The sequence below is a fragment of the Haliotis asinina genome, chromosome 3 (genome assembly GCF_037392515.1).
Source record: "Haliotis asinina isolate JCU_RB_2024 chromosome 3, JCU_Hal_asi_v2, whole genome shotgun sequence".
Lineage (NCBI taxonomy): Eukaryota > Metazoa > Mollusca > Gastropoda > Lepetellida > Haliotidae > Haliotis > Haliotis asinina.
In genome coordinates, this window is record NC_090282.1 from 66,267,783 (window position 1) to 66,291,398 (window position 23,616).

The following is a 23,616-nucleotide window of genomic DNA, read 5'->3' on the forward strand; positions in this document are numbered from 1 at the left end:
GTTTTGGTATTATGGTGGTATTGCATGGTCGTGGAATGGCAAATTTTGGTGAATGAATTATCACTATATGTTGAATGGGTGGTGATGATATGGCGAATGAATGGCCATGGTAGGATGAATGCATAGCGATGATGCGGTGATATTGCAGTAAATACGTGATGATATGGTGAATGGATGATGAATGAATGGTGACGGTGTGGTCATTAACTGGTAACTGTATGGTGATGATATTATGAATGGATGGTGATAAATTGATGATAGTGTGATAAATGCACCGTGATGGTACGGTGAATGCATTGTTATTTCATGATGAATGCATATCATGGAATGGTGAGTGAGTGCATTCTGAATGTACAGTTGTTCTGTGATATGTGTTCTCATATGTTGTATTCCTTTCCAGATTGTGCTGATGGACGATATGGTGCTGGATGTACCAGCGTGTGTGGTAGATGTGCTGGTGGCATGACGCTGTGTGAGAAGACCACGGGATCTTGTTTGGCAGGGTGTGACCCAGGGTATACTGGGAACTTCTGTACTGATGGTAAATATAAAGCTTAACACATTGTCAGTTGCTGTAGGGGGTGCGTGGATGATTATAAATAATGATCACACATGTTCAGTTGATGGACTAAAAACTAAAAAGTTCTTACAAGTAAGATGGATGTATATCTATACTGACATATGTGGAAGTGTTGAAAATAGATATTTCAATATAATACAATAACCAGTTGTGGCTTTGTTTATCCATGCTTTTCACATTATCATATCTAATGTAGTCTAGTCATTTTGAATAGCGCTGAAGGTCCCAGGTTGACTATTCAACGGCGCTTTCACATATTCACAATATCTACACAATATTTACACTGTATACACGCTGTTTTATCAGTCGTAGGCAATTTTGAAGAATTTTTTTTCTGTTTGATAATAAATGTGATATGGAACATCATTCCCCATGGATGCTGCTGCGCATATGAAACTGGGTTCACCCAGAGCTGTATTACAGTGAGACTTTTGGAGAGGATCCTTGTCTTTGGGAATGTAGTGTCCGGCTTGTGAGGCCGAACCAGGGTGGTGAGATGAGAAGGAGCAGAGTCCTGAAAATACGGAATCTTTATTCTGCTAGGAACTCATAGCCAATTGAGTTGTCTAATAACGGATACGATATGCCCTTGTAATGATCCTGGCAGAAATATTTTGGAAGAGTTGCAGTTTATGAAGGAGTGTTGAGAATATGATATATATATCAGGTAATTAGAGTAATCTAGTTTTGAGATAATAAGTGATTCAGCATTTTATATGCATCTTGAGAAAGGTATCTGCGGAGTTTTCCAATCTGATGGAGGTGGAATGACCTGTTTTGTAAACCGCTGCTACTGGATTCTTCATTGTCATATTGGAGTCAGAAATAACACCCAGATTCCGTACTTGTTTGCATTATACTACTGGTGTATCTCCACATCTGCATGCGTTTATAGAATCGTGTATCTTCTGTAGCTGCTGCTGGGATCCAACAAGAAGAACTTCAGTTTTTCCCTCGTTCAATTTGAGAAAGATAATTTTCATCCAGTTGCAAACTTCATAAATGCATTTTTCTCGTCTGTCAAGTTCAGTGGTAATGAGTTTTGGTCAGACAGCAATATGGTTCTGTGTGTCATCAACGTTGCCACTGAAATATATTCCGGAACTTGTGAAGATATCTCTAAGAGGAATTGTGTACATGGTGAAGAACAGTAGGCCCAAGGCTGATCAAGACCGATCCTTGGGTGACGCCATGAGAAGGGTCTTGGTTTAGATGTAGATTTCACGGCTGTTGCACACTGAGACCAAAGATGCAAATATGACTATAACCACATAAGAACTGTACCTGTGGTACCAAGTGGGACTCTCAGCCACTGTAGGAGGATGTTGCGATCGGTTGATTCAAAAGCGACTGAGAGGTCCAAAAGAATAAGCACGACAACCTCCTACTTGTCCATGGATGACAGTCTCTCGTTCCGAATATGCAACGGGGCAGTCTCGCTACTGTGGAACGTTTTGTTGTGCAGAGTGAATATATGTCTGTTTCCTACAAATGTTTACTTATGAACTTCAGTTCCGATAGTAGACTTCAGTATGATCTTTGACAACTCCTCTTCTGAAACAAGTTGGAGTGACACTGAATTCAATGAGCTGAAAACATAGAGATAACGTGGTTCATGGTGGACCTGAGAATAATCTGTATCAAGGCGGATCTGTTCGATCATTGAAGAATACTGAAATGTCACCATCTGATGTCATCAGCATGCTTTTAATGATCTTGTACAGCTTCTTTGGATATTCTTTGTCTATAATTTCAGCTGGCTGGCTGTATGTTTCGGTCATTTTCGGGATTCAGCTTCCTAAGTCTGAAGCAGCTATGACTGCTTTGAAAAGAGCCACATTTTGACACTTAACAAGTTACTTATTTACGAAAATGATTCGGTTTAGGCAATCGTACAGACGAAACGATGGCCAGATAATAGGATCTTTGACAGTAACGTTGGCAAGGTCGATTGTATGTCCATTTTTCTGTATGGGAACGCTCATGTGTTGTAAAGGCCAGCATATGCAATGTAATCACAGAACTTGTTAGCATCCTCAAAGTGAACACTGAAGTCTACAGTTAAAAGCAAGAACACACTGTCGGTGATACATAACATACGTTCAAGAAGCTCTAAAGACATGGATGTAAAGTCATTGAGACATGCATGCTTCTTCGACCTCTATGCCTGTAGAAACGGATAAGGGTCATGGTTTGTGTTTGACTTTTCACTCGAAGTCCACAGATGTGGTGCTGATTTCACTTCAAGTGATTTCATTATGCATGGCATCTTCTCCTCCAATGTGACCATTCCTGTTGACATTCATTATGTCCTGCTGGTAGCATTTCCTTGATGGTTACAGCATCCTTACTTGTTAGCCTAATTTCTGTGATGCATACAGTATTCAATTAATGTTCCAAGATATAGCCATTTTTTTACTGTTCTTTTTTTGCGCACAGACTATGCTTTTAAACCGCAAAAGGTAGTTACCCTTATCTGTTTTGTTTCCTTATCTTGTTTGGGGGCTTTCTTTCGTGAATGAATATTCCAAGATTACGAGCAGTAACCGTTATAAGTATAGGTCTATTGCTTGTGATGACTGACACCCTTTCCTGACACGACCACCTTTTGTCTTGGCCTTGAAGTTAAAGCTTTCTTCAACGATGAAGGCAAGATCAACCACCTGCTCCACTGTGTACTACACAGCACCTTTAGTCATTGTCTCAATGGGAACAAAGGGACAGCTTATATCCAGTCAAGGAAAGGATGCAGAAGCTCTCAACTTTGCTATCTACTGTCCATATGTTTATGAAAATACACACGTTTGTCAGACAAATATGCAACTTTTCCGGGTTGAATTACTCACAAATGGACACATGATGAAAAATGTATCCTTCCGGGACATTCGAGTGTGAGAAATATGCATTGAAATTGGGTAGTTGTGATAGCTCCTGGTAATACCCTGGTCCAAAGACATATAGGAAAAGTTAAAAATGTACGTTTCTGTTTTGAAATCACAGAATGCGGTCAAGGAACATATGGCAGCAAATGCTCTGAGAGGTGCGGTCATTGTCAAACAGGGACCACGTGTCATCATGTGACTGGACACTGTCCAAACGGCTGCCAAACGAGTTGGACAGGGAACAAGTGTCAGGATGGAGGTAAACCCAAGCTCCATAAACTACACGTTATGTGAGTCCATGCAGGATTCAATGCCACGAAGTACACACTTGTATCCGTTCAATGCCACGCGTAACAGCCACTGTGAGGACATGGCTGATGTTCTTTTCCTTTGATGCTTCGACCCCAGGCAGATATTCCGTGCATCGATACAGTTATCCACATCTTGATACATTTTAAGACGAGAGTATGTGGCCTCACATTTTTTCATTGTTCCCATCAATGCAAGGTTCGAGGATATTGATACATGTAATAATATGTGAGTATGCAATGCTGAAAAATTAAATATATATGTAGGTATATCGCACATGGCAGTTCAGCAGTTAATATTGGTCATTCTAAATCAAATAGTGGGAATAGAGGAGACCATATAAATGTTTCCACCGTGAACACATTTTTTAAAATCTTTATGAAGTTTTCTAAGTTAAGTATTATTTTTTCAGGGCGGATATATTTTTAAGTAGTAAGTATCGTGTGATAAAGTAGTAGGTAACAAACCAAACTTGAAATTTTGTCAGTCGTAGTTCCTGTATGTTTTGATTAATCCATAACTGAAGTTCATTCCATTTTTTTTTGTTTCCTCACCTTCCCAGTATATATGACAAATTTTTATCGCTTTGTTACAGAAAGTACATTTAAAATTGTCAACCAATTTCAACTTTTCAGAAAGTTCTCTTTTCAAGCCTGCCACATTGGTCCACTAGTATGAAACTAGACCGAACACAGACAATAATCTCATTTGTAGTTCCATCTACCTGAATATGTACAAGTCATACTTGGAGCATTTTCTGCAATGACTCTCCTTAAGAGCAAAATACCATGATAAAGAAAAATAAAGAAACACCAGAACTGACTTTCATAAATATCTGCATAACATTTGGAAACACGGGAAACGAAAGGACTTCTAAAGGCACCTAAGAATGATGTTTGATAGGTCAATTTATTGAATGCATTTAATTCAAAGTACAGAGAAACAACACAACCAAACAGACCAGGTGATGGTTCCTCAAAGCGATCGTAGCGATACGACAGTCGTAAGTTAATGTTAAAGTATAGGAGTTATGATCATCTTAATGCTACGATCACTTTGAGGAACAGGTCCCACTGTCGGTTAAATAGTAGCTTTATACGCAACGATAGGAGGATAGAAGTCATGACAGAGTGGTGAATAAGGGGGCCCCTTTGGGGAATCTTCCAGCAATACCATGGCGCGTGACATTAGAAATGGATGTTACTCATTGCACATATTTAGGGAACCCGGATCTCCGGCGGAACGGGCGAACTAGGCTACCCAACCGTCGCTCTATAATACTGTAGAAATAGTTGAAAGCTTAATGGATCCGAAATGTTGATGACTGGGCTTTCGTTTATGTTTGTGTAATGCACCATTCTGTTTTCGTTGTGTTTTCAGGTCCCCCTGAAGTTGTGATCTTACTGACTCAACGCCACACGCTACTTACCCCAGGATCTGTATACAGATGGGATCTGTATGGCGACAAGCTCACAAAACACCCTCTTACTTCTATCACCACCCCTTCAGCCATTGACTATGACAAAGTCACCAAACGAATCTACTGGACGGATATCAGCAGAGAGGAAATCCGGAGTGCTGAACTCACTGCTAGAAATAATATTCTCATAGCAAAGCTAAACAACAGTGAGTGAATTCATTGTTAAGGAAGAAAGTTTTATCGTAAAACGAGCTGAAGTGTTTAGTGTCTTCAAAGTGAATTCATTATTAAGGAAGAAAGTTTTATTGTAAAATGAGCTGAAGTGTTTAGTGTCTTCAAAGCCGATTACTATCAGTCTAATTACATTTGTCAGGATTGCGGTTTACCAAAGTAGTAAACGCAGAAGATTTTCATCATTTTGGACTTAAATCACTTTGGCCTTTTCCCCCATATGAGACACCATGACGTTACTGAAATACTTCTAAGGTGACAAAGCAAAGTCACACAGTTACTTTTTGTGCTCTTGCTAGCCATGGATTCATAAATACTTTACATTCCCGCACAGATCACTTTCCTGTCCATTGTGTAAGAGGTCAAGGCGCTTATGGCCTTTCCTCTGATAAGATAAGCAAACAGGCAAGTTGTTTTCCCTTCTGCAAAGATCTGGACCGATGGGGTCCTCGAAGGATCTTTCACATTCCGAGTATTTCGGATCCAAACGTGTGGCATGATCGTTTCACGCTATTTACATTTCAGTTTCTTACCCGGAAGGCCTCACTGTTGATGGTGATGCCGGCAAGATCTTCTACACGGACAGAGGAAATAAGGTCATCGTCAGCATCAATCTGAATGGGTTTGCAAGAACAACGATTGCGAGTTCAAATGTTATCTATCCCAAAGGCATCATAGCAGACAAACACGACAGGTAAGAACATTTAGTATTAATCGGCAATGGTTACAGCTTGTCAATCACAACATATTGTCTTTGCAGGTTGTAAATATACACATCAATCCCGGAAACCTTGAACAGTGAATAATACGTATCAGAGGTATGAACTTAAGCATAACTAAACTAAATGTTTCTTGCATGTATTTCATCTTTACAATATCTCAGCAACACGAATTTACATATTTAGAATGACAAGAACATTTTTTCCCAACATAAATAGAAATGATTTGATGTTGTGTTAACCAGTGCCGCAGATTGTACTAGCGCTTTTTTTAATTGTCATACTGCTTTAACTTGTAAGTTTGTATTACATACCGCGGTGTTACAAGTTACGTAGTGACTGGATTTTTAGCAACTGTCTCTGACATGGAGGTCACAATCAAAACATTTTAAAAAATATTGACTTTCATTTGAAAAGGCAATTTTGAACAAACCCACTTGCATAAGGTGAGACCAAATGTATCATATGTGCTTCGTTCTGGGGCAGGGCTGAAGTCCAAGAAACTGCAAGGCGTCTAGCTACCGGGCACCCATCCGAGCACTGTCCGCGGGCATCGGTGCTCAGCTTCTCCAGATTGTGGCCTAATTTCTATGCAAAGGACCACACGCCATCAGTTTCTATTATGATTATGTCTGAGTTCTTACAGTTCACAGCGAATTAACGTTCGTGACAGCACTATGGCAGTGACGGTTTTCGTAACGTTTTGGATTAGTAATTCGAACAGTTTCGTGTGAATGTCAATTCTTTACGACTGAGTGAGTGGGTTTAGTTAACGGGTCGGATCTATTTTGCCGTTGATCTTCACGAAACTGATCTATTTTGACGCTGATATATAGTGCTGCAGGTGGCCGTACATTGACATTTCAGGAAGCTGTACTGGGTTGATCACTCAAGTGACACAATCAATACTTGCAACTATGATGGAAGTGGAAGAAGGACTGTCGTATCACATGTCGTTAACGCCATTTATGCACCAATGGGGGTTACCATCAACGAGCAAAGTGAGTTGAGGATTTGGTTTCATAACATAATGTCAGTGTAACTACACCAACTCCCCATTATTACAACGCAAAGAAACATGATAATAGTTAGTGCATTTGAAAATGGTATAGGACATGTTAGAGAATATATAAAGGTATTTTCATTACCCATGTAATCAGTTTCAGTGATGTTTTACAAGTGGTTTTAATTTTCTTATAATAATTAGAAGAGACCAGCCGACAGTTTCTAATAATCAGTTCAACTCAACATATAGGATTGAATCTGCAAAACATAAATTAAAATAAATATGTAGTAAGTGAGTGAGTTTAGTTTTACACCGCTTTTATGAATATTCCAGCAACGTCACGGCGGGGGGTACCAGAAAATGAGCTTCACACATTGTACTCACGTGGGGAATCGAACCCGGGTCTTCGGCATACGAGCGACAGCTTTAACCATTAAGCGACCCCACCGCCCCTAGATACATAAGAAATTTTATATACTTGTTTAAGTATAGATTCATGAGCATATGACATAAACTACTCTTCAAGTAGACTTCTCACCGTTTAAGTGATCATTATAATTCGGTGATGGTTACAGAGGTACATATTCATCGCAGGTAATTATTTCATTGTTTTTTATGACTGCAAATGGTTTCCTACGAAGGAAATCATTTCTTGCGCCTTTTTGTAAGTCATGGAACACACGCGCTGTTGGAGCCACATTGAACACATAGATTATACTTACTTATATCATCATTGACAATACGTCCATTTAAGTGTATGATATTATAATCTACCCCGAAGAAACTGTCATTTTTGTATTGACTAACCGGTCTCAAGGCCCAGGCACCTTATTCTCGAAACGTTCGTAGCCCTAAGAAATCTTAACTTCGATCGTTGCCGATATGTTACGAATAGGCTTAAGAAGTTCGTAGGGCTACGAACGTTTCGAGAATAGCTAGGATGATCCACAAAACGTTCATACCGCTACGGTGTTTGTAAGTCAGTGGTAAACTATAGAGTTACTACAGGATGTAAAGTTACGAAAGCCTGCTTAGAGAACCATCATGTTTTACACAGTAGCCCACAATAGTCCCGGAAATGCTTTATGTAATTCAACTTGACAGATCTTTATATATGTACTTTTTGAAAATACAAGGTAACACTTCTCTTAAATGCGTTGTAGAATGAATATAACATAGATGTATTTGAGTTTTCATTTATCCCAAAGATAACTGATCAATTCCATTCCATTTGTTAGTTTGTATATTCTTGTAATTATTTATATATTTATATATGACCATAACTTATATCTGTGTAAGTTATACATCTGTGTCGACCCGTGAAGGTCCGGGGTAGAATAAACCTTCAGCAGCCTAGTATGCTTGCTATAAAAGGTGACCATGCCTGTCGTAAGTTGCGACTAACGGGATCGGGTTGTCAAGCTCGTTGACTTGGCTGACTTATGTCATCGTTTCCCATTTGGGCAGATCGATGCTTATGTTGTGGATCACTGGATTGTCTGATCCAGACTCGGTTATTTACAGACCGCCGCCATATGACTGGAATATTGCTCAGTGAAGCGTAAAACTAAACGTACTCAGTAAATACATCTGTGTCAGTTTTTGTTCGTGAAATATTTTCCTCGTATACAAAATGCATGATTTTGTCATGTGCAGCCGGACGTCTGTACTGGTGCGAATACAACGGGAACGTGTACTCTATCATGAAGGATGGCACACAAAGGAAAACACATTACACGGACATTGTGAACAAGCCTCACTTTATGGACCTAGCGGTCTTCAATGGCTTCCTCTACGTTGTTGATAGAACTAACAGGTTTGATAGCATATTTTGATACTTGTCTCAGTACAGGGCATACGGAGCGAATATACATGCATGACATGTCAGGAACATCAATCAAATTAAGTTAAGCCATGGCAGTTTATGAATTTCTTCGTTGATGAGGGTATGTTTGATCTTCCCTGCATGAACCAATAATTACTGTTTGAAGATCAGTGTTAAAAACCCTAATCGTTCATTCATTACCAGTGATGTTCCGGGTTTGTAATTAAAGGCGGGTGGTCAGACTCGCTGATTTAGTTGACACGTCATCGTATCCCAACTGCGTAGATCGATGCCCCTGCTGTTTATCACTGGATTGTTTGGTCCAGATTTGATTATTTACTACCCACCCCCCATATCGCTGGAATATTGCTGATAGCGGCCAAACCCAACAACCATTTATATATTTGTGAAAGGATAAGCTGATAACTGACACTAAGAGGTTCATCAGGTACACATGTTCCATTGAATATTAATGTTCGTTTTACAGGAATATTCTTGTGATCCCAGAAAACGACGATCATACGCATACAGCTCAACTCTCTTCTGGATCATTCAACCAGTTAACAGGGATCCACGTCTTTTCTCCAAATTCAGTGGAGACAGGTAAACAAAACTTTCAGTAATCCTACGTCTAAAACTACGCATTTACACAATATGCACTAAAGAGATACAATGAGGCCAAAGCTAACAGTATGTTGACCATATGGCCAAACGTTCATGTTTTTAACACTACCTATTGTTCGCATGCTGCCACTGTGTTTTGTATGCATCGAATTTTGTACTACTACATGGATTTCTTTTGATTAATTTGTTCTGATTTGTAAACCTTGTAAATTATAGAATACAGCAACTAACTGTAACACTGTTGATACAGTGACAATTATGTTTATGGTACCTTTCTAAACATGTCGTGGTGGTGTTACATATTTTGAGATCTTGACGGAATGGTGTGGATATGTGGTCGAATACGGTGAGTGAGGGTGTTTAGTTTTACGTCGCACTCACCAATATTCCAGCTATACGGCGGACGTCCGTAGATAATCGGGTCTGGACCAGACAATCCAGTGATCAACAGCATAAGCATCGATCTGCGCATTTGTGAACCGACGACATTTGTCAACCCAGAGAGCGCACCTTACCACCCGATCCCGTTAAGCGTCTCTAACGACAAGCATAGTCGACTTTTGTGGCAAGCATAAGTTGCTGAGGAATTATTCTACCCCGGATATTCGCGGATCTGTTGGTATACAGAGGACATGGCGTTGACATGTGTCAGATTTGATGAATATATGAGGAGAGTAAAGTATTAAGGTCTATTACAACATCTGTAACTACTTTAACATATTACTATTGTCACCTGGCCCATTCCATTGTGTCAAATCAAAGATTTCACAGGTAAAATCAAATTAGATGTAAAGTACCTCCTTATGGCTAACCTTTCTGTGCAGGATGCGCAGGCGGACGATACGGCGTTGGGTGTACACGTGTGTGTGGTCAGTGTGCCGGTGGCACTTTTCTGTGTGAGAAGACCACGGGATTCTGCTTGGCAGGGTGTGGCACAGGTTATTCTGGGAACTTCTGCGCTGAAAGTAAGTGCATATGTCCACTCCATGATGGGGTAGTTATGTAAAAATGCTGTAGGTGAACCTGGTTATGGGCTCTCGTGATATGGTTCCAAGCCATGTTCTAATGTTTCTGTTCAATTGTAAACCGATGACATGTGTCAACCAAGTCAGCGAGCATGACCACCCGATCCCGTTAGTCGCCTCTTACGACAAGCATAGTCGCCTTTTATGGCAAGCATGAGTTGCTGAAGGCTGTGGTGTTAAACAGCACTCAGTCAGTCTAAGTATAGTGGCAAAATGTGCTAATGTTAGAGGCCACATTGGACTATAGACTATTTCTAACTGACAACAAAACGTTTAGATGGGTTTTATTCCCGCTTCTTTCGACTCATGACGCATCGAGTTTGTATGTTATGTAGTCGAAGCAGCTGTATTTCAGCTTTATGAGTTGGGAGTCTAAACAATGGAGTCTTATTAATCCTTATGAAGGGAGTTATGACAATCTTTGTTCCTTATCCACTGAATTCCCCATGTTATAAAATTTTGCTGATTATGGGATGTGTTTAGATTTGAGTTTCATATACATTTCAAAGCAATATTTACATTTAGCTGTGAACGGAGATGCAGTTTGGTTTATACCGGAAGGTATATAATCATACCAGCACATACCATTTATCACGTTACAAAACAATAATATTTTCCCCTTGGACGTTCTTACATTGGGTGCGATGCCAGTCATGAATAGCTCAGGGTAAGCAACTTAATCTCTTATCAGGGATCTGTGAAAGTTCATGTCCAGCTGTCAAATCCAGATTTCACCCTGTTCCATTTTGATTTGAGAATGTAATCGCCACATACAGCAATTGTTGCAACTGTACGCCATTCCGAGTGGGAAGTGGCTGGCCCAGGGCAGCATCAAAGAATATCCCCTTTCACACTGTTTAGACCAACCGAATTAATCCAGGTAAAAGAGTCGGTTAGATTAGATAAACAATCAGATAAACAAATGTGTGCAAAAGACGCTGGATTTCGTGCTTTAAACAACTACCCCAAAGAAATAAAAGAAAAACTGGCAAAAGAAGAATATTTGTGAGTTTGATGCTGATGTCATTCGTGTGAAAGCTTTAAGTAAGGGCTGTTGAGGATCCGTGTTGTGGGTGCCCAGAATGATAACTCTTCTCTCTGCTGCGCTGAAAACGCAAACGAAATAAAAAATCCCAATACATTCAGAATAATCCCTTTCTGATTGGAATAGAATAGCATCTGAAGCCAACATGAATACAATTCTATTTGAGTGGGCCAGCAACTCTTGAAGACTTGAATAAACGAAGAAGTCCCTCAACCAGGTTAACAACAACGAAACGTCTCATTAATCCATTTATGAGAGACAGTCGTCTGCATTTTAGTTGCCAATGCAACACATCGAGAAATCATGGGGGTATGTTTTGGCTCTGCCAAGATCATCTATTTGCTCTCTAGACATAATATCACTGGAAGAGCAGCATGACGACATGACGTTTCTCAAACAGACTGTAAAGAATCGGTATTACGTAATCAAACATGTAATACAGCAGAGGCTTTCAGGATCAGTCATGACTCCTTTCTTGATAAGGGGTATTGTGCGCTCATCAAACCCATGAACGAACATCTCCTGCTCAGCAACAATTTGAAATAATCTAGAGAAAGCATGGAACACAGGGAATCATTTTCCCATGCTGGTTTCGTTTCATTTGTCACTGGACTCCCTTTATCATTACGTTTTGTTATCTTTATATTAGTATCTGAAAGGGAACCTCTATTGGTAGTGATGAACGAAAAATTTCGAAAATCCTATATTACATCCAGTTTGAAGGTATTTTTCCAAATTGGTGTATTCCTGATGGAGACCGAATATTGTCCGTCAACTAACGTATACTTTTGGGTGTTCATCACAGAATGCAGTCGAGGAACATATGGCATGAAATGCTCTTCGGTGTGCGGTAATTGTCAGTCAGGGACAACTTGTCAACATAAGACTGGATATTGTCCAAGCGGCTGCCAGCCAGGTTGGACGGGGAACACGTGCAAGGAACGAGGTACAGTACATGAAAGGACGAACAACACTGGGTGAAGTAACAGAAAATTCTGTAATAGGATACTATAACTTGACTCTTGGTGTTTATGTTTCTGTCGCCATTTTCATAAGCCCAATCTTTTATTCACCTTGTTCAAACAGTCTCAGGACAGAGGTATGTAAAGACTAACAGTACAAAGAGACAACACGTGTGGACTTTCAAACTGACGTATTTCTCAAGACTTTCTTTTCTGTCCCTGTTCACAAATTCAGCCCAAATAAATGCGGCATTTTCATCATTCTATGACCACAAAAGCTGCATATATTCGCATTGACGTAGATCTGAAGGGCATACCTACAGTCTCAGAAAAAAAACCCAAAGAGCTAGAGACAGTTTTTTCAGATAGATATTTGAGATGGTGGGGTGGTCTTTACTGGTGTTTGCCAGTGCTGTTTTAACATTTTGTCCACATATCACGATGTATCACGTTTGTCGACTCATTAAACATTACGGTGACACTTTTAGTGCTATTATTTCTGAGAAACCTTTCTTTACATGTGCTGTATATGATTTCACCTGTTATTATGACGCCTAACATATATTAGCATGTAATACTATACCAGATGCAATATTAACACAAAAGACATTATCCTTTGTAGTCCATGACATACGCTGTGATTCAGAATGTTTTCGAGTATCGATATTTCACGGGTGAATCTATTTCAGTCTGCTCAAGGGGACTGTATGGAAGTAGCTGCCAGAACAGATGTGGCAACTGTAAGTTTGGTGGATCATGTTCCTCAAGTTCAGGTGCGTGTCCTGCTGGATGCAGTGCGGGATGGAGAGGTTCTACCTGCAAGCAGAGGTGCTTACAAGGCACCTATGGTGAAGGATGCATCAGGCAGTGTGGCTACTGTCTAGATGGAGACATCTGTGACCCTGTGAGCGGTGCATGTCCGACAGGATGTCAGTCAGAATTTAGCGGCAAAGAATGTCAGGACAGAGCAGGTGAGTCTGTAACTGGAAAGCGAATGTAACGTTAATATTTGTCTGTTCAGCTGACAATTTATGTTGAGTATACCTTGAACTAAAATATATGATTATTTGATCCTTTGATTTAATTTGTATTTTTAATCCCAGCGCCTCCAAATGACTCGGCATGCAGTTACAAGGCAGGATCAGTGGCTATTTGTAAGGATTTCTACTAATAATATATCTTAACATGTAATCCATGAACATGTATTATGCTATGGAAACGCGGATGTTCTAAATAACAACAAAACCCCATCTGTGTACTTAAATGGAATTAATTCTCGAAATCATCCAGTTTGATGGATGATGTTCAACGTCAATCGTGCGGATGTGTATTCTTTTGTTCATGCACGTTATTCTCTAGTAACATGTGCGACTGCGGCATAAAAAAAACATTCACCCACCGACTCACCAGTCCTCTTCTTTTGATTATGTCTTCCTTCAGTTCTTTCCACTGTGTGCAATATTGGCAAACAAACAGGAATTAACAAATATACTACATTTGAAACTGCGGTAAATGAAGGAAGTTTCACTGACGCATATATTCCGTCTCGAGGGGATTACGGTTGTATGTTGTAGACTCCTTTGGTGCTTTGATATTGAGTTTGTCACACTATGTTCAAGCGATAACGTACAACCACCAGCTTCGGGTTGGCGAAAATGCCTTTCATGTACGTCTGTATCACACACCATGCATGCTTTTGTGTAAAGCCCGGTAAACGTCTATTCAAACCTATTCCAGATGCTGTCATCATCGTTGCTGTGTACAGGAGCTTCTAGGAGTCCTTGATTCAACCCATACAGAAACTGTCCTTCTACATATATCCTGCATCAATAACATAATATATTGTTTCATGATTAGGCTACATAAAAACTAAATGTGTCTCGGGCACATCCTTTTTTCAAAGTAGGACTTTATTTTAATTTTTGATAGAAAAAAAGTGACGAAGGAGGAACACATTTTTATTTTTTCTCAAACAATTTCGTTCTTACAGACACTCATTGCATTAGTAGATAAATGGATGATCAGAACTGCGGCCAAGCTAAGGCATGATTTGCTGGAGATCAGTACTAGTTTAAGCCAGGATCTTCACTAGGATCGTATATACCCTTTTAGAAAATCGCCGGACTTACATATGACTGTTGTTAAAAAGGTAGGGTAAGCCCTCAATACCATCTAAGTATAAAGTTTTACAAGCCACCGGACTTACACGAAATAAATTGGTTTACCATGCACCTGCTCACCATTACGGTAGCGATCTTGCTTATGCCTTTAACATATGTGTATGTATCGAGGTTTTAAAATGCCTAAACAACCTGTAATTTACTAAGGCAGTTGTTTAGGTCATACCGGTAATTGGAAAGGGATCGCAGTTAAAAACTTGAAAAATGTGTTACATTTGGAAGTTTGCTAAAAACAGGTGCGGGTAACATTCCCCTGTATGAAAATTAAAAAGAATGAGAGTATCTAATATATTATTACTTTATATTATGATTATGAAAATTATCAATAATCGCCTACTGTACTCATGCCCTAACCACCTGATATGATATGCACACTTACATCAATAAGACTGCACATTTACTTTTAATTCTACGGATATGTTTCTTCCTATGTGTTTATTTTAGCTGCACAATCTTTGACATTCAGATTGATTAAGTTGCAACGTTTGTCCTGTTGATTAAACAGGTTGTGTGTGAGGTAGGAAAACGGTCAAAGGTCTAGCGCAAATCACTTTGAGTCACAGGGGCATCGTGAGATTTCAGGAGATAACGAGGTTTTTACTTTTCTTGGACTGAATAACACTGTCCACTGGAGTCGACTTACTGGATTAGGCAACAGAGCCTGACGAGAGACAGGGCTACTGTCTGTAAACATGGCTGTACACATTTGTTGGTTACTCGTTACAGCTGAAGTTTTTTCTATTCTGCAAATCGCGCATTTAAAATCAGCATCTTTCAATAAATTGTACACGCGAATCGACTGCTGTTTCTGGGTGTGCGCAGATGATTATAGTTTGATGACAAAGTTTTACAAACAGTGGAAGCGTTTTCCCACTGTATAATTCCGATAAAACAAAGATATAAATATGACGTAAGTCTATGCAAATTGGCACACATACACACAGTACATTACTGAATCGTTCAAAATGCGTTAATACCCCGACAGCCCACCATTTCAGAGCTCCTTGAAGCGCCTTTGAGCAGACTTTCACGGACTGGAAAACGGCGTTTTGTAAATGACTAGTTTGACAGTATGACCAATTTTTCTGCAAACTGAGGCATGGAATTTACAAGATTCCTCAGACAGCTCGTTTCCACTCTGCAGTGTCTTCCAAGTTTTCTACGTTGTCACTGATGATTGGCTAATATGATCAGTGGGTGTCAGATCTGGTGAAGCGGCAGGAAAATCCATTAGTTGTATGTGACTGTCGAAGCCACGTTCTGGTGTGGGCGGACGTTTGAACAACATAGGAAATGACACTTTGCATGAACAGATACTGATATTTGCATACATCAGACATGTGTACGTGTTTTTTAATAATAAAGGTCAGTTCATAAACAGTAAAAGTACATCGATCATTAATTACTTAATTACTACTCCCTTGTTATCATCCGTGTCTCGATGTTTGCCACTGCGCATGTGTATTTGGCATCATACACTTGTATTTATTGTCTGATCCAGACTCAATTACATATAAACCGCCGCCATACAGCTTGAAAGTTGCTGAGTGCTGCGTCAGACACCATGGAAAGAACCAACTATATCCATGTACTACAGCAAGAGGGGAATAATCTTTTGAGTCACAAATAGGACATGGTCCTACACGCTGCTGACCACGACTGGATATCGCTCTTTTCTGTGCATATTGACGGATACCTTCTGTGGACAGTGGTTACTGTCTGATGTCAGACATATCACAAACTGTTGTCAGTTACTTCCGTTATTTACATTAAAGTTTCATTCATTTGCCTCACTATGCTACACCATTCCAGTTCCTCTGCTTTGACAACCCGTGAACATCCGGTTACAGTTCAGCAACCCACACTAGTCGTAAGAGGCGATTAAGAGTTTTCCTGGATCGGATGGTCATGCTCGGGGGGAATTTTGGTAAATTTGATTGACACATGTCATCGCATCCCAGTTGTGTTGATATATGCTCATGGTGTTGACCACTGGTTTCTTAGGTCTAGACTCGATAATTCGCAAACCGCCGCCATATACCTGAGTGTGGTGTCAGCGTACAGTGTAATCGTTGGAATGTTCCATGCGAGAGAAACAACACACGATCCTTTATTTTCCAAACACCTTCTCGTTTGTAGGCTTCAAATGTTATCACTGAGGCAATTTTTAAACGATGACAACTAATGTGCGATCGCATTCAGGATTAATTACAAGATAAACATCCCTTTACCATGACTGAAGGCGGCAAATGAGCGTGACAGCAGTGCGGCATATGTCGCAAACTAGTCACAATTTCACGGAAATCATCCGGTTTTCCACTGGGAAAATACAAAAATAAACATATACTGAAATCAACACCCAAAATCACAGCCCATTAACCAGCTGAAAGGAAAAACAGCTTAACGACCAATGAGAGGTGTACACATTCTACATAGATGGATACTGTGGTTGGCCTGAAAATATTCTGTATAATTATGAATTTTTACCGTCACAAAATGAAATCCTAATTTGAAATATAATCTCGGGGTAAATACCACTGATTTCATCATTTCAGTTTTCACATAGATTACGTGCCATTTTCCACTTTTTCAAAGAACATGAACATAAATAATGTAGGGGAGATTCCTTTTTGCGAGCATACCACTATCCAATACCAATGCATAGGAGAAAAGGTAATATAGATCCATTAAAGTTTATAATAACTTGTCACATTTTCTCTGAATTTCTCTACATCGTCTGATCCATATTTGGCTTCATTATTTAAATTTTATCAGGCATGTAAATCCAATATGCCCTACGTATTTAATGGTATATAAAACAATTGCGATATCACGTTATATGAAGATAACCGACAAAAGATGACAGTTACAAAGATGCTTACAAATTTATTGGCCCTTCAAATCACATGTAAGGTTTATAATGCCTAAAATAAGCCATTTTTGTATTTCATTTTATTTTCAAGTTGAAAAAGGTTTATTCAGAAATTGAAATCAGTACATGCCCATACAATAGAATGAATTAATTTACCATACTGAAACAAATAGGTTTCGGTCATCAATCAATCATGGAACTACGTATGGGTCAGATGGTCTGCAGGCAGCAATGAGTAAATAGTGGTGCAGTGATGAATTATCAAAATTTGGTCCTGGTCGGATGTCTTGTGAGAGGACCGTTTCCGTGCTCAAGAAACGGTAATGGATACCAACAAGCACTGATTGATTCCAAATGCCAAGTCAAAATAACTAGCACACAATTACTGAAGCAACATATAATGTAAGGATTAAGATGATTAAACAATCTAATTGGTTAAAAGCTGACTGAATACTGATAGGCAAATCGTTCAACATGTGATAAATTCAAATAAATTCAACAGCAAATTTACAACAGGTAAAAGGTAAACAAGCCTACCCGACGCTAATTAACAAATCATTCCTTGTGCAAATCTTCATAGAGATAAATTTCACCTTGGTTCATCAGCGTGTGTGGTGCCATAAGTCAGTGTTACTATCTGACATTTTACATTTTACTAGCACTTCAATCACTTTGCCATGACAACAAACAGCAAAGCAATTTACAAAAGACGACGGTTGTGATTGACTGGCGATTTCAGTGACTATAGACAGCATGATGTCTTCTTCACAAACACGGCGCCTTCCCTTGCCAACTCTGAAAAATAAACGCCACATTAAAAACAACTGAAGTCATGTATCGTCCATTCGCAACTGTCACTGGTCTTTTTGAAAGTGAAATATGTCGTTTACTCAAATACATAATGACCCTGTACATCGAATGTATTGGTCACTTACCTACAATGACAGATCATAGATGCCTCCTTCAAATGATGGCTCCAGGACCAACATATAGGCCCTTCATATGAGATTATGAAATTCGTCACTGATGGGATTATCGTGTCAGTTTGTTTTTACCTTTAAGCATTATTCCAGCATTATCATGTCTGGGAACAGCAGTAATAGTTTCACACATTGTACCATTTTGGGAATCGAACCAGGGTCTTCCGCATGACGAGCGAATGCAAAACCAAACCAAGAAATCAACCTCATCAACGAAAATGGGATTACCAGAGCACAGTAATGGCCTGTCCATTACCAAGACGTTTGTACACAAATCATCATCATCCTCTTGTCCAACTCATTATTTTCTGTCGACCGTTTCTGTCTTTCCGTGTCCATACAAAAAAACCGCGGATGTTCCTTCATTCTAATGAGTAAAGGAGGTAATGTACAGAGATGGTAATTATTACGACTCCTCTTCTTGAAGTCATCACATACACTGGCCGTGGTGGAATGTCGCATGCTCGTGCATATATGACTCCAGAAGCATGCTGCCGGTTTGAGTCTTCATCCAGGCATTGTAAACCATAGCAGTGTGACTAAGTATGTCATTTTATATTTTCAGATGTAGGAACTACAATGTAACGAATGGAAAGCATTTGCCACAGAGGCCCTTCCCTGGCGCTGATAGACATAAAAAGGGCACCGTATAATCAAGTTGTAGCTGGAAATGCGATGTCCTTTTTATTATGAAATGTAGTTAGGTTCTTTGCTGATCCGTTTTGGAACTTAGAGTTCCTCAGTAGCTAAAATACATAGTTACCCCACACATCTTTGTTGTCACGTGTCTTTTGATCACGATTGCGATGTTTACACATTCGGTTTGTATACAAAAATAATGATGTCAGTACCTTCGTTAAGATTCTTGTGAAGGAACATTGGTCCGACTGGGCTGCAGTACCCACAATACCCTCCACACAGGAGGTCGATCCGTACCCCATCTGCAGACCTCGTTACAGAAGGAACAAAATATCGATGCCCATCTCCAGCCCACTTAAGCTGTAAGGAACAGGATATGCATCAGTATGTGATAATGTCTTAACATTTTCACAACCCAGAGATCAGTTCTTTGACCCATCTATGTGTCTTTCGGATTGATGAATCTGTGGTCAAATTGCCTCTCTCTCTTATGGAGAGTTTACGTTTAATTTTCAAAAGTACTAAGATTACATAGAACGATAGTAGACGAAAATATGCTCTTCGTGAGTGAGCTCACCAGCACGGTAACTTCTCATTTTGTATGTCATGTCAAACTCTCTATATAAAGTGATTATGTTAACTGAAGTCAAACCATGCACCAACACAAATGACTTGGTTGAAAATCCAAAGACATTACAGGGACACAAACCGTTGTTTACAGCTTAACCTAAACACACGTTTCCTCATGAGGTTGTAAGAGGCAGCCAACGGGATCAGGTTGACAAGCTACCAGGCTTGGTTTACATGTGTCATCGTCTACCAGTTACGTAGATCGATGCTCATGCTGTTGATCACAAGGTTGTCTGGTGGTGATTCGATTATTTACACTTGGCTGAAATATTGCTGAATATGGCTTTGAACAACAATCAAACCACACCGGTGAGGCTACATATAGTGACGATTTCTTATACAGACTCCTAAGCCACTTACGTTCTTATCGATGACAGTTCCGGTTCCGTGGGTGTTTACACTGAATGTACCCACTGGACCACAGGTTGGATTAGACTCAACGTAGCAGTCAGCAGCGGTTCCGTAGTTTCGAATGTGTCCTCCACTTGAATTTGTGAATGTACGATCTTCCATGACAACAGCCATAGTCTTAAACGGATTATAAGGTTTAGTATCATGAAAGGGAAACACGACCTAACTTTCACATTTCAGTGGTATTTGCGGACAAAGTTGTAGTCTAATGCATATAGAAAACGGAAAGCATAGCTAGTATTTTCCATGTAGTGTTCGAAAATGAATCGTATGTGTGCCGTATCAGTATGTAAACCATTTCCAAGTTTGAATCCAATGCCCTTAAAAACATGGCCTCGTGCGATTAACCAGAGATTTTCTTGCTCTGCGCAACATTGCCCCCCTTCCCCTTTCACCAGAACTGAGAACAACTGAACATTTGTACAAGAACTTGATAAATCTGTGTGATAGCGTGATCCTGAACCGCAGACCTTAGTTGGATTGTTTATGGCTTTCCGGGAAGGATATCAGAACATTCCCGGGCAGTCCATTCTCTGTATCAATTCTGTATCTGTAGACATTGCTGAAATTTTCACTGATAATTTTGTATGAGACTGCATGTGTATTTTAGCAGACACTATGCATAAGTATAGCTACAATATTTTAAAAATTCATAAACATATCTATACGGAATGAATTTGGGGATAAATTCAAATTTATGTCATGATATCATTATTCGATTATAAGAACATTTTCATTCCTATATTAATTCCTAATAAAATGGCAAGCTGCCTTTGAGATGAATAAAAATCAGGATAAAGTTAATGCTAGACAGTAGATGATTTGTATGAGAAAATTTCATCAACATCAGATTTCCTGTTAACAAACCTGATCTTGTCCTTCTTGATAAAACTAATTATTTTATTTATGTCTTGGAATTTTCTGTCCTTTTAAACTGCAACGTGATTGGCAAGATTCAAGAAGAACATGCAAAGTATGCGGACCTTGCCTTTGAAATGTCTTTCTTGCATCCCAAGTGCACTGTCGTCAGACCATTGTTGTCGGTGTACGTGGTTTGGTGTCTCCTGATCTCTTGGTGACACCTTTCTGACACTGTGGGTAATGCAGGAGCCTGCAGTGTTTGGGAGTCTTGATATTCTCCGGGATGCTCTTGGTGGGTTCGACTGGGCAGCGCTTCCCGGGAGAAATCCCACTGGCTGTCCGGGCGTGTAGAGGGACAAGAGCCCTGAGCTGATAATGAGCCTTACCGGCCTGACTGTGCCAGGATCACCCGAACGCCTCTACTGCATTTTAATCTGTAAAGCATAATAAGTCATTTTCCATAGTGTACAGCCTCAAAACACCAAGCGATTGCCCGCGGCGCACAAACAGAATGTGATTCTTAATACCCCAAATAACACAAGCTGCGTCTTAGGCGCAAGAAGGTTATAGTCACATGACTTTATCCAACCGGGTACCCATTTTCTGCTGAGTGAACAGAGGCAACTTTGAACAAACGTGCCTAAGGTGTGACCACATGTTTCACATGTGCTTCGTTATGGGGCAGGACTGACGTCCTAGAAACTCTCATGGGTCACATGCCAAACACGGGCGCCCATAAAAAGACTATACCTGGACGTTGCCTGACGTCAACAAATTCGTTACCTGAGCTCTGTGCAAGGACCAGATGCCACCATGGTGGGGCAGTGGGGTAGCCAGGTGGTTAAAGCAATCACTTGTCACGTCAAAGACTCGAGTTCATTTCCTCACATGGGTGTTTCCCGCCGTGATGTCTGCTTTATTTCTAACAGCGACGCAAAGCTAAACTCACTCACTCGGCCGATTCTTGGAAACATAGGCTGGAAGACCCGGGCTCTTGTTTCCTGCTGTGATATTGCTGAAACACTCACTCACTCAATCACCAAGTGGCAAACTGTCTGTTCTGGAAGTCGTGGAGCATTACGTTTCATTAATTCTTAATGACTATGTCAGCGGTCAATTAGTGAAAGTTTCACCGTTGTACAAGCAATTGTGTATAGTTCTTTCACTTATACTCGTCCTTTACAATCAATGAAGTTTTGGCCTTTTGGATTCTTTATCTTCGGGAGCTGTTGATGTTAGACCACTTGGAAATAAAAAGGCTGATGCAAAGACAGAAAACCACGAATTAAGCAATGGTGGTCATGCCGAAGCATCCTAAGTAAACAGGCATTTGTTGTAGATTACAAGAGAAACTCCGGACTGAAGAGGTTCTCCGACAAGATACCTCTTCGACATCGCAAACTGAAAATCTAACCTTGTTAATAAAGACATTTGAGAAAGTTTGACAATATGGCTTATTATTAATTGCCTGGAATATGTAAACCAACGTCACATGATGGAGCAGTGTCTTACAGCTCTCAATAATGACATCTCACTGGGTAGATAATGTCAATAATGACATCTCATAATGTCAATAATGACGACGCTAGTATTTATATCGTATTGGCTGGACAACGTCAATGTTGACATCTCACTCATTTCAAATTGAACTGCTTCCGTATGTTTACTTGGATTTTACTAAGAATTGTTGAATATTATCGAAAAGTGTAGATTATGACGATTTCGTTTTGGATCCTTGTGAATGGCACGAATCATGAAAAATTGAATAGTTTAAGGGTTACCTGAATGTTTACTCTGATTTTGAAGAAGTGCCATGTGCCAGGTCTTCCCGTGGCTACCTCCGGTAGTAAAGAAGCAGATTCACCTGTACACAGTGGGTTCCCAAGGTGGGGGTATACAGCGGTGTTTGCGACAGACAAAGTGACAAACTCTTTAGGGGATGCGGTGCCCATGTCGTGACAGTAGATCCTGGTCCGACATCCCATGAAGGTTGGCGCGTCAGGGAAGATCCAGTACTCACCATCAGTGGCAATGGAATCGGCGTTTTTCACATCAGAACATGACTGGATGACATTTCCTGTGAAGACAACCTAACAGTTTAGCAACCTTCATCTTACGAGAAGTTTTCGGTTTCGGGCAATTTCTTACTGTATCGGACTATACGCTGTACAACTGCCCATAAAACTCAGGGCATTTAGCCCTGTCACGAACATATTGACATAGTTATAAAAGACCAGATGTGAGGGGAAATAGAGTTTAAAGTCGTACTTGAGAACATTTGGTTCATATGACGACCTGCATGTGTGTATGTATGGCTGTTTGTACTGTCCCAGACTTATGCGGGCACTCAGACACACTATACTGACTTCGAATCGACTTGTCCTTGCTTAACCCATTATTGGAACAGATATACCA

General features: G+C 40.0%; 1 protein-coding gene across 1 annotated transcript in view; it reads left to right on the top strand.

Moving 5' to 3' along the window:
- Positions 1-14,882, top strand: part of LOC137278320 (low-density lipoprotein receptor-related protein 6-like) — a 30,611-nt gene extending 15,729 nt beyond the window's left edge. The window contains exons 7-18 of the mRNA XM_067810588.1: positions 401-541; positions 3,581-3,721; positions 5,152-5,397; positions 5,948-6,116; positions 7,009-7,142; positions 8,804-8,963; positions 9,460-9,575; positions 10,421-10,561; positions 12,472-12,612; positions 13,318-13,599; positions 13,732-13,782; positions 14,366-14,882. Coding sequence (XP_067666689.1) covers positions 401-541; positions 3,581-3,721; positions 5,152-5,397; positions 5,948-6,116; positions 7,009-7,142; positions 8,804-8,963; positions 9,460-9,575; positions 10,421-10,561; positions 12,472-12,612; positions 13,318-13,599; positions 13,732-13,782; positions 14,366-14,403 — 1,760 coding nt within the window. The 3' untranslated portion in view covers positions 14,404-14,882. The remainder of the gene's footprint in view (positions 1-400; positions 542-3,580; positions 3,722-5,151; positions 5,398-5,947; positions 6,117-7,008; positions 7,143-8,803; positions 8,964-9,459; positions 9,576-10,420; positions 10,562-12,471; positions 12,613-13,317; positions 13,600-13,731; positions 13,783-14,365) is intronic.
- The last annotated feature ends 8,734 nt before the right edge of the window (positions 14,883-23,616 follow it).